Source organism: Vitis riparia, chromosome 1, assembly GCF_004353265.1.
Source record: "Vitis riparia cultivar Riparia Gloire de Montpellier isolate 1030 chromosome 1, EGFV_Vit.rip_1.0, whole genome shotgun sequence".
Classification (NCBI taxonomy): Eukaryota; Viridiplantae; Streptophyta; class Magnoliopsida; order Vitales; family Vitaceae; genus Vitis; species Vitis riparia.
In genome coordinates this window covers 11,144,264-11,160,149 of record NC_048431.1, presented here as the reverse complement: position 1 = coordinate 11,160,149, position 15,886 = coordinate 11,144,264, and the positions used below count along the sequence as shown (strand labels likewise).

The 15,886-nt window shown below is 30.4% G+C and overlaps 1 protein-coding gene across 5 annotated transcripts; it reads right to left on the bottom strand.

Annotated features, from left to right (window-relative positions):
• Window positions 1-6,023: 6,023 nt before the first annotated feature.
• LOC117911402 (hyaluronan mediated motility receptor) lies at window positions 6,024-13,240 on the bottom strand. 5 transcript variants are annotated; one of them, XM_034825792.1, is made up of 15 exons: window positions 12,948-13,240; window positions 12,814-12,858; window positions 12,625-12,723; window positions 12,198-12,308; window positions 10,655-10,829; window positions 10,471-10,527; window positions 10,015-10,151; window positions 9,847-9,906; window positions 9,680-9,757; window positions 9,060-9,133; window positions 8,313-8,383; window positions 6,967-7,046; window positions 6,778-6,840; window positions 6,382-6,457; window positions 6,024-6,280 (listed from the first exon to the last, which is right to left on the bottom strand). In XM_034825792.1, exons 1-14 carry the CDS (start codon window positions 13,017-13,019, stop codon window positions 6,392-6,394), a joined length of 1,188 nt encoding a protein of 395 aa, XP_034681683.1. In that variant the 5' UTR covers window positions 13,020-13,240; the 3' UTR covers window positions 6,024-6,280; window positions 6,382-6,391. The 5 variants fall into 5 exon arrangements, 4 of the variants coding, with proteins under 4 accessions (XP_034681683.1, XP_034681675.1, XP_034681658.1 ...); XM_034825784.1 differs by having other exon boundaries at window positions 6,024-6,301; window positions 12,625-12,858; XM_034825767.1 differs by having other exon boundaries at window positions 12,625-12,858.
• Window positions 13,241-15,886: the final 2,646 nt, after the last annotated feature.

Below are 15,886 nucleotides of genomic sequence, written 5' to 3'. Positions count from 1 at the left end.
TGTTTTGCAAATATAAATATGAAAATAATTAAAATTAAATATTATAAAGAGAAATTATTTTTAAAAAATATTTGTTCCAACAAATATTAAAGAACTGTTTTTTTTAATTATTTTTAAAAATTGTTTCTTAATAATTGTTTTTTGAAAAACTTATCTAAACTTATACCTTAATCTGTTTCTAACCATTCTTACTTTTGATAAATTTATTATTGATTAAGTATTAGTAATTAATGATTAACATATATTAAAGAAATATAAATATATAGAAAAAAAAAGATGAATTTTATAACTATTTTTACTTAAAAAAAAACAAACTCTAAAAATGTTACAAAATAAAGTAGAATACATGGGAAAAATATGTTTTTAAAAAAATTAATTAGTTAAAATAGATGGAATAATCTCAAATTTGTAAATGTAATATTTTCGTGTTTTTATTTGAAAAATAATTTGTTTTTTACATAGATTTTTTTTATTATTATTTTAAGCATATAAGTCTAGGTTTAAAATTTTTTATAAAAAAAAATTAATAGATTAAAAAAAAAAGACCTATTTTTTGTACTTTCCTTTTTATTTTATTTTCTTTCTTCTCTCGCATAACCAAAAAAATGAGGGAGAGATAAAAATAAAAATAAAAATAAAAATAAGTTGAAAAATTGAAGATTTTTAAAATATTCAACTATAGAAATAGAAGTAGCATAGTAAGCAATGTTCAACTATAGAAGTAGTCAAGTAAGCATATCATCTTTTATTAATGCTAAGGAAGGTTTGAACATGCAGGATTAGGTAATAAAATTAATTTTAATTATTTGGTAAGAATTATTTTAAAAATAATTTTTTTTAAATAGAGAGAAATAATATCAAAACTCTCTAAATTTTAATACTTTAAATTTTATAAACATTAATAATTAAGAATTCATTAGTTGTAACATAAATTATATGTAAAATAAAGTTTTGATGTAAGAATTTATTAATCATACCATGAGAAATAGATATTGTAATCGCTTTGGGCCCAAAGGGGGCCCTCACGACTTTAAAAGTCGTCTACTTGGTTAAGAAGAATCTCTACATATATAGCGCGATAAACATTCTCCCCTATCCGACCATGCAGACACAACGTTCTCGTTGTGTCCCATGAGATTGTGGGGTCAAATAGACAAACATCCCTTATGGAACCAAACAAACCCCCACACCGGGGTCAGAGATCAGCTCTAATACCATTTGTAATGGCTCACACCCAACTATGTAGATATTGTCCGCTTTGAACCCAAAGGGGACCCTCACAGTTTTAAAACGTGTCTACTTGTTTAAAAGAAATCTCTACATATATAGCGTCATGAACATTCTCCCCTATCCGATGTGGGACATCACAGATATACAATATATTACATTCTTTTTAAAATAATTTTATTTTGATAAAAATATTAAAAAAATTAGTTGGATATAAAAAAAACTAGGAATAAATTAGACACAAATTTTTTATCTAAATCAATAGTGTAAGTAAAAGTCAAATATAGAATAAACATTACCTCATAGGTATAGTCATGGTTTGAAAAAAAGGACCAGATTGGTCCGTTAGTCACCATCCCAACTTAGTTCGTACTTTTAAATTAGACAACTTCTGAATCAGTCTAAAATCGTCGAAAACAACGATCAAACCAATGAACCGGTTGACTCGGCCGGTTTTGAACAAATCAATTTACCTTCTACCCTAACATTAGTTGACTATTGCTCCCCTCCGGCTTTAATCCAAAGCATCATCCTAGCCCGACAACAACATCATCCCACTGATGGTAAGTTGTAACATTGAGTCTTTTTTATAAGCAATAATTCAATAGACTTTTGAATCATTTAGGTTATGTTTGGTTCCGGAAAGTACAAAGGAAAGAAAAAAAAATGTTAAGAAAAATGATTTTCTCATGTTTGGTTCTCCTATGAAAAATATCAAAGAAAATCAAATATAATTAAAACTAATTAAAAACTTATGTATTTTTAAATTATTTAATCTTTATATTGATGAGTTAAAATAAATAAAATGAGTTTGAAGTAACAAAAAAATTAATTTATCAACTTTTAATCTATTTTTTTATTTTCCTTCACTTTTTCTTTCCTTCTACTTTTCCTTTATATTTTATTTCCCTCGCATTTTCCCTCAAATTTTACGGGAACCAAACATAGCCTTAAAGTTCTAATATAGAAATTGTTAAAGCCTATGATTAAATTTGTGACTATAATTTTGTGAATTTTAAATTTGATGCAGTCAAACAAATTTTGATCTTTGAATTAATTATCTTTAAAGAGAAAAACTTTAAAATATCAATTTATATGCATATAAATATGTTATTGGTTGAAAATAACAATTATATATATAGAAATTTATCGTTGGTTGAAAAGAAGATATGTGATAGAGAAAAATTATTTTTTTAGTATCATAATTATCATGGTTTGACCACGACCAATGAAGTATAATCTTTAAAAAACATATCATGCAAATGTGTCTACTCTTTTTCTAAATAAGATTGCAACTAACAATTGAGAGTTATGATGTCAATTTCGACATAACACCTACTTTAATCATTCATACTTGTAAATTAATGAAGACATTTAAGTTTTTTTAAAAAATAAAAATAAAAATCTTCTAATTTTAATTGATTGAAGCAATTGATTTTTAAAAATTTTAAACTAGTATTTTTAAATTATACTATCTTGAAAATTATGAGATAATTAAAACTAGTAAAAAATTTAAAGAGTTGGAAAAAATTGTGAGAGAATTCTTGAATGACATTTATTACAAAATATTTTATATTAAAAACAAATCAATAATATATATTATTGTTTTGTAAATATTAAGTGGCATAGCCAATAATATAATGAATGATATTATGGTAAATATTATAATATGTATAGATAAATATAATAAGTGACATCATTGTAAATATTTCAATAACCAAGGGCAAATAAAGTGTCATAACAAAATACATCCCGACTTTTAATGTTTTCTCATTTTAGTTGATTGAAATAATTGATTTAAAATTATAAATTAGTATTTTAAAATTGGAATATCTTGGAAGCTATGAGATGATTATTAATTTTTTTTTAAAGAATTAGGAAAAGTTAGTAAGATTTATTAAATGATAAATGAATAATATATATATATATATATATATATATATATATATATATATATATATATATATATATATATATTATTTTTAAAATAGTGAGTGACATAATTATAAATATAACAAGTGAGATAATCATAGATATAATGAATGATATTATTGTAATTATTTCAACAAATATAATAAGGGGTATAGTTGTAAATAATGATTGATATAAAATGCATCATGACTACTATTGTGGACTATATTCAATAAATCGTTGCAGCAATTAACTTTACAATAAATCACAATGAAATAAAATAATCTTCACATGTCTATTGTCTATTAAGCTATATATCTATTAAATTTTTTGAGAAAATTCCTTTGTTGACTCTCATTTTTTCTAGAAGAGGGTGTTTTTTTTTATAAATTTTTTTTATCCTTTTTATAAGTTGGCAGCAAGATGCCTTCAATGAATATGTTAAAAATCTCTTGTTACCATCAAACTGCATATACATTTTATTCATTTTTATATCCCTAAAATTAATAATTAGATTTATCCTCCCTCGAGTCATTTTCTGGTTCCACCGTCATTCATATAAAGTAGTTTTTAGTTGATGGTATTATATAAAATATATATTTTGATTTTAATGTTTTTTTAAAATAGTTTTGAGAATGGAAAATCATATTTTTATAAATATTTTAGTTAATATACAAAAATTTATAAAAACATAAATATATTTATAAAATTTGCCAAATGTTATGAACGGACGAGATAATATTTCTCGTCTCATGATTCTATTTATGGGATAAGATACGAGTTATTTTATATCTTATTTTATTTTAGGTTCATTTATATTAGTTGTGAGATAAAAAAATTAATTTTATTTATTAATATTATTTAAAAAAAAGAATAAAAATGACATATTAATGATGCAAACTACATTAAAACCTTATAAAAATTACAAAAGATTGTTATTATTTAAAAAAAATAAAAAGTAAAAAGTGAGAAAAAGGGCAGTTGGGACATAAAAACAGGGTCCAGAAATCAATGTGCGCCAGCGATTAGAAATGAATAAGAATGAGGCACCACTTGGTCCTAGTTCCACGGGGAGAGAGGGAGTGGGGACACATTCTTATTATTATAGGAGATTCTTTTCTTGCTTTTAATTCCTTTGGCAGTCCATCACTCTATGGCATACCAAAATATTTAAAAATAATGGGATTCCCCAGCATTCTATGGATGATGGGCCATGGACTCGTGGGGGACCATCGGACAAAATATTAATCATCGTTTCTTCTTCTGCACTACATCTAATTACCTGCTCTGTTTAATGTAATTCATCGATTTGGTTATCAACCTCCTTACTATTTCCAAATTTATTGGAGTGACCCGTACGCAAAGGGTTTTGGTAGGTCTCTTGTATTGGAATGATAGTTTCTGCTCCTACAATATACAATTCCCTCCTACTTAATTCAACAAAACTGCAACTCGTATTTTATCTTTTTTATTTATTTTTAAATGTACTTGGGACCAAATCAAATAGTAACCTAATAGAATTGAATCCAATCATTTTTTTAAATTTAGAATATGTGTAATTAGCTAAATATAACATAAATAGAATAAGAAAATGAATGATACATCGTATTCCACGTTGGATTGAGAATGAAATAGGATAAATGTTAATATATATTTTATGTATTACCTATATACATTATTTTTATATATTGAATAATATAATATAATTTTTTTATTTGTAAATGTTAAATATTTTAAATATAATATAACTCTTTTATTTTAAATATTAAAAAAATATTATATGTTTAATTTTATTTATTTCTTTTTTAATTTTATAAATTAAATATAAAAATATTATAATATATTTTATTGATGTGCTACCTTGATTTAATATTCAAGAATATTATATCTTCTTGAAAATCATATTTATATCTTTTATACATTTTGAATCTAACGGAGTATGATATAATAATGTATTAATATACTATCTTATCATGTCAACCAAACTAAAGCCTAGGTATTACTTCCAAATAATGTGTTATCTGCTTAATGTTCATGAAATCAATGTAAGCCAAAAAAAAAAAAAAAAAAGGCAGAAACTACGTACCAGAAAGAATAGTGTGGAATTTGAATTGGGTTGATAAGACAGGTGATAGGACAATTGGGCATATGTAGATTGGACACAATCAGCATTTCTAGGGTAGATCACCAACCGTTCGGGAATTGGCTTCTTCTTTGCCCCCCAACACCAGATACACATAGAGCTGGTATCTCCTACATCTTGCTAAATTTTGAATAGGTCCAGACAAATTTGCAGGTACGAAGAGCAATCCGGGGATACTCCCAAAGCAACCAAAAGATGCCCACTTGTGAGGATTAACGATTAAAAATCAAAATCAAAACAGAAAGGGATAGAAACAACTGTCTTGAGTATAGACATGGCCAACTAATACCATACAATATTAAGCCACCTAATTGTGGACATCGCTTTTTATTTTTTATCATGGTTCCATTAAAAGGACGGTTTTTGTGGCTCCGAACGCAACGAAAAAAATCCAATGCAAGTAAATGAGTTTGCCTGCAAAACAACTGGTTGGTTTACTTTGTTGCTTATGATGACTTTTTCCAAGCCACTTTGTTCCTCTACTAAACCTTTTAACTAGTTGTTTCTCAACGGCACTTTGAGTCCATTATCAAATCTCAACCACTTGATCCTCTCCTCCCTAAACTCACCACGGGTTTATAATCATCTGCTTGACCTTTCCCACAACTATCCAACATGCCTGCAAAAGCTAGACCATGTCCGTGTGAGAAAGGTAGCCTTGACCCGGTTTGAGTCATTCAAGATGGGTAGGATGACAAATTAACATGGAAAAGTTAAGATAAACAATAAGAAAAGGAAATGGTTTGAGCTCCAGAAACCCCTCCCCGAACCTGCATTCAAATTATGCATTTGGCATTCAAATCTGTAAAGCGTGCACGGCATCTACAAGTGGGGCATGCGTGCCTATGTCAATTACACAACTTTCCTGTACCTATGTCGTTGATCTTTGAGAAAGCCGACAACTGAACTGCAATCTCTTAAAAAATAGGGGCCCAATAAGCAGTCCAACAACGACTGTTCTATTAGAAAAGACAGAAGCATTGGCTTTCAGACATCCTGCTGAAATTTGAACAAGGATATCTTCTAGTAAGCTATCAGAATATTGTTCACATGATCCAGCATTCAAGAATAAAAGGCTGAAACTTTAAGAACAACTTAACTGGGATCTTCCTAGGTTTCTGCTTGGGTTGTTGAGCTCTCAGAATCCAAGTGGTAGACTGATGCTGTGTTGTTATCCTATATGCATATACACATTACAACAAAATATATAATGGTGTCAAGTGTGACATAACAAGGTGTACTGATGATTTTATTAAATTTTGATTTCTTTTAAGCGATTTGTTATAATAAAAAGTAAATACCTGGCAATCCTAATTACTGCATTGATCATAACAACAAAAAAGGAACAAAGACTGTTTTGTTCTGGCACAAAAACCCCAAGGCCATGTGTGGTTACTAGCTTGTAGGTTTTCAAGCTTAAAAATTACAAGACTTGTGGTGACATGGATTTAAGCCATAATATATCCAAGTAGCAATGCTGCAAACTGCTTACATACCTTTGCTCCATTTGCAGAGATGCATGGAATATTAGCTTCTAACTGAGGTTCCAAGCAAGCAGACTGTGGAGAAGAACAAGCAGACAACCATAGGATATTACGAAGTAATTATTTTTTTATCTTTATCAGCGCATTACCAAATGGATTTCAAACTACTACACTTTCAACTGAGAACAAAGAACAACTTGCCTCTGACACACAGGAGTCAAAATTCTTGTTCTCCAGCACGGCATTGCTTACTGGATTATTCTTCTGAGATACAGGTGAAGCTACATTTTGGAGAAAAAATTTAAAGTTCACATCTGTTAATAAATCTTGTAGTAATTATTGATATATTATACTGGAAGAGGACACATTCTGATGTCCCACAAGAATCTAGTCATCCATTTGTGTTTAATACTGCATTTACAGTTATACTACTTTGCTTTGCATGGCATTTGAATGACTGTTCTATTGCATGTTTAGGATCCAGTTCTAGGATTTTTTAAGTGAAAATTCAGATTTATACAATCATATATTAATTTTCACCTTCAACAAATATGCCAAACAAAATGGCCTCAGATTCTATCACCATGGGACATTCAAAATGACATAATCAAAGAAGCAAAATTTTTTCATCTCCACAAAAGTAGTCAGAAAAATGGGCTCTGGCTCTCCCTTTGGATGCCCTGAAGTGGATTCAGCAAACTTCATCTTTGTTCAATATAGAAACAAAACATGCACTGGTAAGAATCAAATTGAAGCACAGTCATTGCCTTGCCAAGGATCTAGAAATGGGAAACTTCTGATATGAAAATTGATTGATGGGGCTTCTCCACTGGCGACATATTAGTTTCACAGTTTTCTCATGTTTTTGTTGGAATGCCATTTGCAGAGTCAACCAAGGAATTGGCAAAAAAAGGCAGCTATGTGATGGCATCTGGGAAGGTGATTGGCCGGTTTAAAATGTGGCTCTAGCATACCTATGCATTGGATCAACAGCTCTACTTTGAACCAGTGCCACTCCTTGCCACAAGTGGGAGATTTTGCCTCAACAAGTTTATATTACAGAACACCTTTGTCTATATTTGGTACTTCTTGTAATAGGAAACATATTTTCCTCCACTTCTAAAGCCAAAATAATTATTTTGGGTTCTGATATGCTGCAGATTTTGAAAATAACTAGAGATAAGCATTGGATAGTCTTTCTTCTTTTAAATTAAAAATTAGAAATTGGAGGAAAAAGGATACTATTTGAACAGTTCAAGACCCAACTTGTTTCATACTATTTCAATTTTTTATTGCTACACTTAGTCCCAACTGCTTGTATATTGGCATGACTTGGTGGCAACATGTATTCCTATTAAAGTATCAGTAAGGTTAGGCTATCTTATACGCATGCTGAATTTACTAGTTTAAGAATTCTCCAGATTGCAGAGTTTCCATGTATTTGGCAGACTTCTAATTAAAAAATGACATAAATTCATGTGAATATACTCAACTCCTCTATCACTAAGCTCACCAGAAGGGAAAACTTTAAAAAAGGCAGAGTAGACCTGTATTTACATCTTCCTCTGAAGCCTTGTGTGGAGAGGTTTCTCTACTACCTTGCACCACTTCGTCAATTCTGGTATGCCAGCAACAATTACAATAAAAATAAAAAACACTTACCAAAGCAAGAAGAAGAATTTATGGAGTCTTATAGCCCTTATCCCATATGTTTGGGATCTCCAACAGGAAAGAAGTTTTTTCATTCAGTGGATTAAAATCTGATGGGAAGAATGAGAATTGGAATGCACTAACAACATTTGGGATCCTTGAAAGGAATACCATTCAGCCAAATCAGCCATTTCTCCATTTTATTAAAATTCATATCTTCAAGGAAAGTGAGGACTGGGATGCATGTATGCTTCACGCAAACAAGTATGTGCACACACTGAGTGGACTATAAAGACAGGCTGACATTGTGAACCTATTACTACCAGTACCCTTCACATGCTGCACATCTTTGGCTGTGCCTCAGATAGAACATTATGGTAACCATCTAGGGAATAAAATTTTTCAGGATGGATGGCTGCTATGCATAGTATTATTCTGGCAAACCCAAAAGCATGGAACAGAATGTTGACTCATAATCATAGAGCTTGTGCCATCTCTGCTCAATAGGTAAAAAAATGGCTTCCAACTGTAAACCTTCTAGACCTTAAGCTTCTTTGGGAAAAAAAAAAAAAAAAGTCCTAATTTAAAAGTTGAAAAGCATTCAACCTGAATATGGATGTAGAGGATGAAGTTATTTATTCTACCTGCTATATTCCTTTGTTGTTTCCATAGCACATACTTCCTGTCCTTCCAGTATTGAGGAGAATACCCTTTTATCCTGCCATCAGGATCAACAATATTTAGCACAGAGAAAGCAAGTGACAATCACAAGCACAAGCAAACTAGTACAAGTATAAAGATAACAAAAACAAGGTCCGCAGGAAGAACACAGAGACAGGATGATAGAGGCATAACAAGGTTCAAAATGAAAAAGAATTAAGAGGTCACATTAAAATCACATATATACCCCAAATATAACTAGCCTGAACAATCATAACTGACACAATCAAGTGAGTCAAGAGAGGAATTTCTAAATAGTATAGCCTGGTTATAAATAAAGTGGCATGAATGATATAACATCTATTAGATAAAATTTTTAGTCATCAAATTGTAAATTCTTTCTTCCAAGGTAAGCTCCAAAATTATTATGCCAAATGTAGAAATTTCTAGATCCCACCTAGGCACCTATTGCGTACAATAGGTATGCTGTTTCTCAATCATAGCCACTCATTGAAAAGTGGGAAAATTTCACAAGGGAGAACATTCAAGAAAGACTGTATTTCAAGACTAACAAATTCAGAGGTAAAATCAAACCCCTTCTCACCTTCTCATTCATATTTGTAACAGCGTCTTGAATCTTCTGTAAGACAATTCCTAAACATCCCACTTCAAAATGCAATGCCTGACCACCGATTATTTCAGGAGAAGTTTTGGAGACAAAAGTAACTGACAATATGAAATCAAATAAAAACTAAACGCCTAAATTCAGACCTGTTTCTCAGAAAGCAGATTCTGTATGACTGCATCCTTGGCTGACAGACTCTTCTGGAGGTGAGATTGGTTAAGATAAACTCATAAGAAATACTTTTAGCTGAAAGTGCGTTGGGTTCTTTGGGATCTTAGAGCATACAGATATTTTCCCAATGTTTATATGGATATCTCTTCTATATGTTGTTGCCAGTTGTTACCAACATTTGCTGCCTCCAGCTTTACTTCGATCTCTGAAATGATTTTATCCTTTCTTTGGAGCTCCTCCTCATTGTTTCTCAATTTATTTTGCAGATCACTGATCTTTTCTGCATAGAATAAAGTGAATTCTAGTTGTATGAAAACATAAATGGATTAAATGTTATGTTAACAAACAATAACGTTGTTCAGCAGTGAGTGTTGAAGAGTTCAAATAATTGATGTACAATGAACTTCTTTGGTGCAATTCTAGTGTTCCCAATCACAAAATTACATGGAAAATGTTCTGCAAACTCTCCTTTATCTGACATTGAAGATGATCAATGAGCATTTATATAAAATCCAAATAATTTATGAATTATGTATTTATGGTCATAAGGTTCATCACGAAGAGCTAATCAAGAGAAGTGATTGAGAATTTGAAATTACCAAAAAACACTTTCTCAAATGCAGAAACCTTTTCCACTTTGCTTTTTAGTCCTGCTACTGAATATAACAAGCAAATATAAGAAGAAATCAACATAGTGTAATTACAATGGAACTAGGAAATTTCTGCTGCAAAGCCACACATGAGCATAGAAACAGAATAGGTAACATTTAGAAAACTACATGCCTACTTCTTCTTTTTCACTCACAAGGCGCTGCACATTATTCACCACTTGCTTGACACTGGAAGCCTCCTTTTCTATTGAATCAAATAATAATATATGAGCATTTATCTTCTGAGAAAGGATAGCAAGCTTCCTATCTCTGGTTTCAATTGAACGTTTCATTTCACAAGTGGAGTCCTGCACATCAATATGACATTTTGATTTACGCTTCTTGATATAATAAAATCTTCAGAATTTGCAGCTTTGATACTGAGAAAGAATAAGTAACCTGGATGAACCATGAAAATCCTAAATGACAACAGAAAACCAACATATGGCAACACTTCCTAGCTCTCAGTTGGTAACATATAAAAGGACCAAATCCCTTTATTCCTAGCCTAATTTATAGTAGCTGCTGATATGATGAATTTCACAAACTTCAAGAAATTCCACCAATAGCAGTGTGAGACAAAAATCTTCCAATGAATATTATATACATATGAATTCAACTCTTAATACAAAAACTTATTTCACCCTAAAGAATTAGCTCAAGGAAGTGAAGTGGATGGTTCAGAAGATCAAAGCCATCCATCACCACACCTTCTCTATTATCATTGTTTGCCATATATTATATACCTTCCAGTGATTGCATAATTTGACAAGCAGATCCATAGAGAATCCATAAATTACCAAATCATACATCCCCAATTGGAACCAAGAACACAAAAATGTTCATTAATTTGTCTGAATCATATCAAACTCCATTGGACCAATGCCTCTTTGAAACCATATAGAATTGATCAAGAAAGTCTGACAAGCACTTGGTAGACTAACATGGTTAAGCTGTTGTAAACTACCAGAGATGGGATTGAGATTTCTCCTAAAGATCGTTCCTTATTCACCATTTTGCCAAGAGAACAATCCACCTTGCATCATGTCAATATCTTCAAACAGTGTATTAGTTATTCTCAGATAAGAAATCACCTCTAATGAAGTTGACTAATTTTGGGTTCAAGAACTCTGAGCTATTAGGTGGGGTTTATTAAAGTTAAAAATGGCATCTCAAGATTTTCAACCATGTTACAGTATTGTTCATATTCTCAGGTTGCTACAGGCTATTTAAATGAGATTATGCATTGGCCTTGGAGTTCATGGTACCTCATGAAATTGCCTCTTTTCGAGAATTCTTTCTTAAGGTTTAGTTTTGTTTTAGATATGGAGGGTCATTTGGCTGCAGATTAATTGTCTAAAATGTATGGCAATCCCTCAGGACAGCGTCGTTTCGCCTATTTTGACTTACCTTCTAATCTTTTAAGTATTATAATAGATGACGCCAAAGCAAGGACTTACTATAGCGTGTGAATTGTCCTCTTTCTTTTTAATATACTTTCATTTCCTTTTCTGAAGAGAGAGAGAGAGAGAGAGAGAGAAGTAATCTCCAATCAATTCCAATTTCAGATTGGGCTATGCCACACTTTCACTTGTAACATTCAGTTTCAATGGAATAAGAAGACAAATAATAATAATAATAATAAAAGTTGTTAATATAGAGCAAAAGATACAGACCTCATAAACACTAACAAAATTTTCCCTCGACTGGAGTAGGTTCTGTATGGTTCCATTTAACTCCCTTTGCTTGTTTTCAAGCAAGGCATTGTCATTTTGAAGGTAGCTCATCTGTAAAACCAAGCTTACATAAGCAACAAATTAACCACCACCCACTTCCAATTCAGTTGCTGGGAAACCCAAGGAAAATCAAAGAAGCTAAAACTTTGAACCATATCTTCTACATCATTTGATATCCAGAAAGAGAGAACCTCAGCTTAATTAAGCCCAAGAGTAGTACAAAAATTAGTTAAGTGGAAGTTTCTTCTCATACATTTCCTCGGCAGCCAAACAAATGCCACAAATATGCAAAAACGCTTCAGCAGTCCCTAATGTGAATCTCGAAACACATGACTCTACAGTTCACAATTCATAGAAACTCACGAACCTTCCTTTCGAGTTTTTCTCTCAGTTCATTGGATGAAACCAACTCCGCCTGCAAATCCTGCACCCTTCTAACCAATTCCTCCTCGCTTTGCTTTTGTTTCTGAATCAAAACACCACCGAACAAACAATTTTCCAGGGGAAAAAAATATGAAAGAAAACACCGCACATGCGAAACCATATTAAGTGAGACCTGTATTAACAGACGGAGCTCTTCTCTGGTTGAGCGTTCCCTCTCCTGAAATTCCAGAAACCAAGGATTTCAGATGAATACAAAAAAAAAAAACATGACGCTTATCGAGAGACAAATGATGGCAAGAATTTTACACGGAGTTGTCGGACTTCGGCTATTAGGGCTTGAAGCTGGATCTTGAATTTAGAAAATTTAAGCAACTCCATTTTCCCCCAAATCAAGCCAACATTTTCTATTCCAATGAATCTCCAATTCTATGATGTTAGAAACTATGATCTTGAATTGGAAAATGATACCATATTAATCCAAACAACTGTACGGTCTCAAACATCCATTCTGAGGACTAATTCGAAATTGATTTAGATCCACTCCTTTTTTCTCAATTCAAATTGAATCAGTTTCACTCCTTTAATTCGCTTACACGTCAGAATGGGAAGTTCCCGCCAATATATTGGCAGGTTTTTATTCTTTGAAATCATTTGAATGCAGAAGGCTTCATTACCTTAGGGCACTTTTCCCTTCAAGAATAATCCAAGCTAGAGCATGAACCGGGTTTTTTTTTTTTTTTTCCTTTTTTTTTTTTTTTTTTTTCGGATTATGTGTTTTTTTTCTTTTCTGAAAAAGGAAATCCATAAAATGGTGGTTATTCGTATGAGTTAGAGTGAAAAAAAATAGGTTAGTGGTATGCTTGTAGGGATTTTTTTTTTCTAAGGAAAAACAGTATTTTAGAAAAATAAAAAGTTATTAAAAAAATAGTTATTTAAATAATAAATATAAAAATACGACTTTTCATCATTTGTTTTATTTTTTTACTCAAATCATATCTTCAAAAGACAAATCACTTTTTATATTAAACTTGTCTTTTGAAAAAATAAGTTCAACATAAAAAGTGAATTCATTTTTTAAAAAGACAATTTCAATGCAAAAATAAAAATAAAAAATATCATATTTTTATATTTACTTTTTAATTATAATATATATATATATATATATATTTAAAAAATCCATTTGTAGTGATATAAGAAACTTTTTTAGGAGAACCGATGATAATTATTAGAAAAATAGAATGATATGGTTTTTAAAATCTATTAATTATGATTTGTGATATCTCATCCAAAATGGTCCTCATGTTCTCCTACAATCCATTTCCAAAACCAATGATCAATGGGATCGGCATGACAAGAAAAATGTTCAACCAAATGCAAGGGCAATCTATTATCTTCATTGGTTTTTAGATAGAAATAAACATAATAAAATATGTCAATTACATGTGAGTCGACTAAGGATATTGAGAGACTTTTAGATAATCAATCACGAGGGAATTAATCAAGTTAAAAAAAATCTAAGATTAATATTTTTGTGCATAACTATGAGTTACTTTCAATGAAAGATGATGAAATTATTGTGTGTTTACTCACTAACATCATTAATGAACTCCAAGTCATGGAAAGATATATATGGAATCAAAGAGAGTGATAAAAATCTTAAGGTCCCTTTCTAAAAAATGGCAAGTCAAAATCACAAGAATACACGAGGCAACTGACCTTACCAAACTTCCCATGATGGAGTTGATTGAAGAATGAAGTAGTAAGCATGTGCTTCATGACAATTGAGAATCATGAAGATGAGAGAAATTCTACCACTAGTGATGATAATGATGATGATCTTCAATATGTATTTGAAGACAACTTTGAAAATTGTATGTCTAAACAAAAAGATTTTATGTTTGGAACATGAGCTCAATAAGCTTAAAAAAAATTGAAAATCATCATAAGACAAAAATATCTTTTGAAAAAGGAAAATGACATTTTGAAAAAGAAGAATAAGTGGTTGATCTCTTCCCACTCAAAATTCTCTCGTGGGCAAGAAACCTTTGAGATGATTTTTGCATGCAAAAATTTATATTTGACAAAAAGGAGCTAGGCTATAAGCTTTTTAAGAATAAAAGTTACTATATGAAAGAAGCTTCTAGCATAAGCTCATCTACTATTTACAATTTTGTGGGAGAAAAGATTACACAAATAGTACTTGCCTTTTGAGAAAGTCATCTTTTATTACTCTTAAACTAAAAATTGTTTAGGTTGTGGAGGATAAGTAGGCTTGACTTGTCTAGGTTCTAAGAAAAGAAAAGTGGTTTTTGGATGACGGATGCTCAAGGCACGTGACTAAAAACGAATCTAACTTTGTCACTCTTAATAAAAAGGAGGATTTATCACTTTTGGAGACAATAAAAAGGAAATAATTGTTCACTGAGGAAAATATTGGGAATGAAAATTCTTTATCAATTGAAAAGATGTTTTTAGTTGGTGGTTTAAAGTATATTGCTTAGCATTAGTCAATTGTGTAACAAAACCTGGACTTGCATTTTTCATGTATATTCCCACTCAATGGTATAATTTGATTTTTTTATTATAAAAAACTGATTTTTGAAAAAGTTGGGATTGTTACTTATTTTTGTTTATTTTTAAAAAGAAAAGAAAATAAAAAAGAAATCATATGTGACTCTTTATTTGAAAAAAGAATCAAGTCTGTAAACCAAAAATAAATTTGTGAGTCAATTAGAAAGGTATGGTAATAAATCATAATACTCCTCTAAGTCTGTATATCTACGATCTTTATCAAATAAATTAATGGAATTATGACAATTAATTAATCAATCATAAATACCAAGAAAGTACGATACAAGTAAACATATAACAGGTCATGAGGTGAAAAAATAAATTACAAAAATGACATAAGATAAATGCACAAAATGATTTATTAGAAAAAATGTTTATTATTTCAAATGTCATAATAAAATTTTGATAAAAGAGAGAGAGAAGACTTAAAAGAGTTTATTAAAAAAATATTTCAATTTATAACCTATTTTGATTTACCTTTTCTAGAAGAAAAAAAGAAAAGAATTTTTACCATTTTATTTCCAAGAAAATATTTCAATTCAAATTTGTATGGTTTTTTACAAATAAAAAAAAATACAAATTTATTCACAAAAAGATTTTTCAATTTATTTACAAAAGAAGTAAACTTCAGATTTTTTATAATTTTACAAAAATATATTAAATGAAAAGTGATT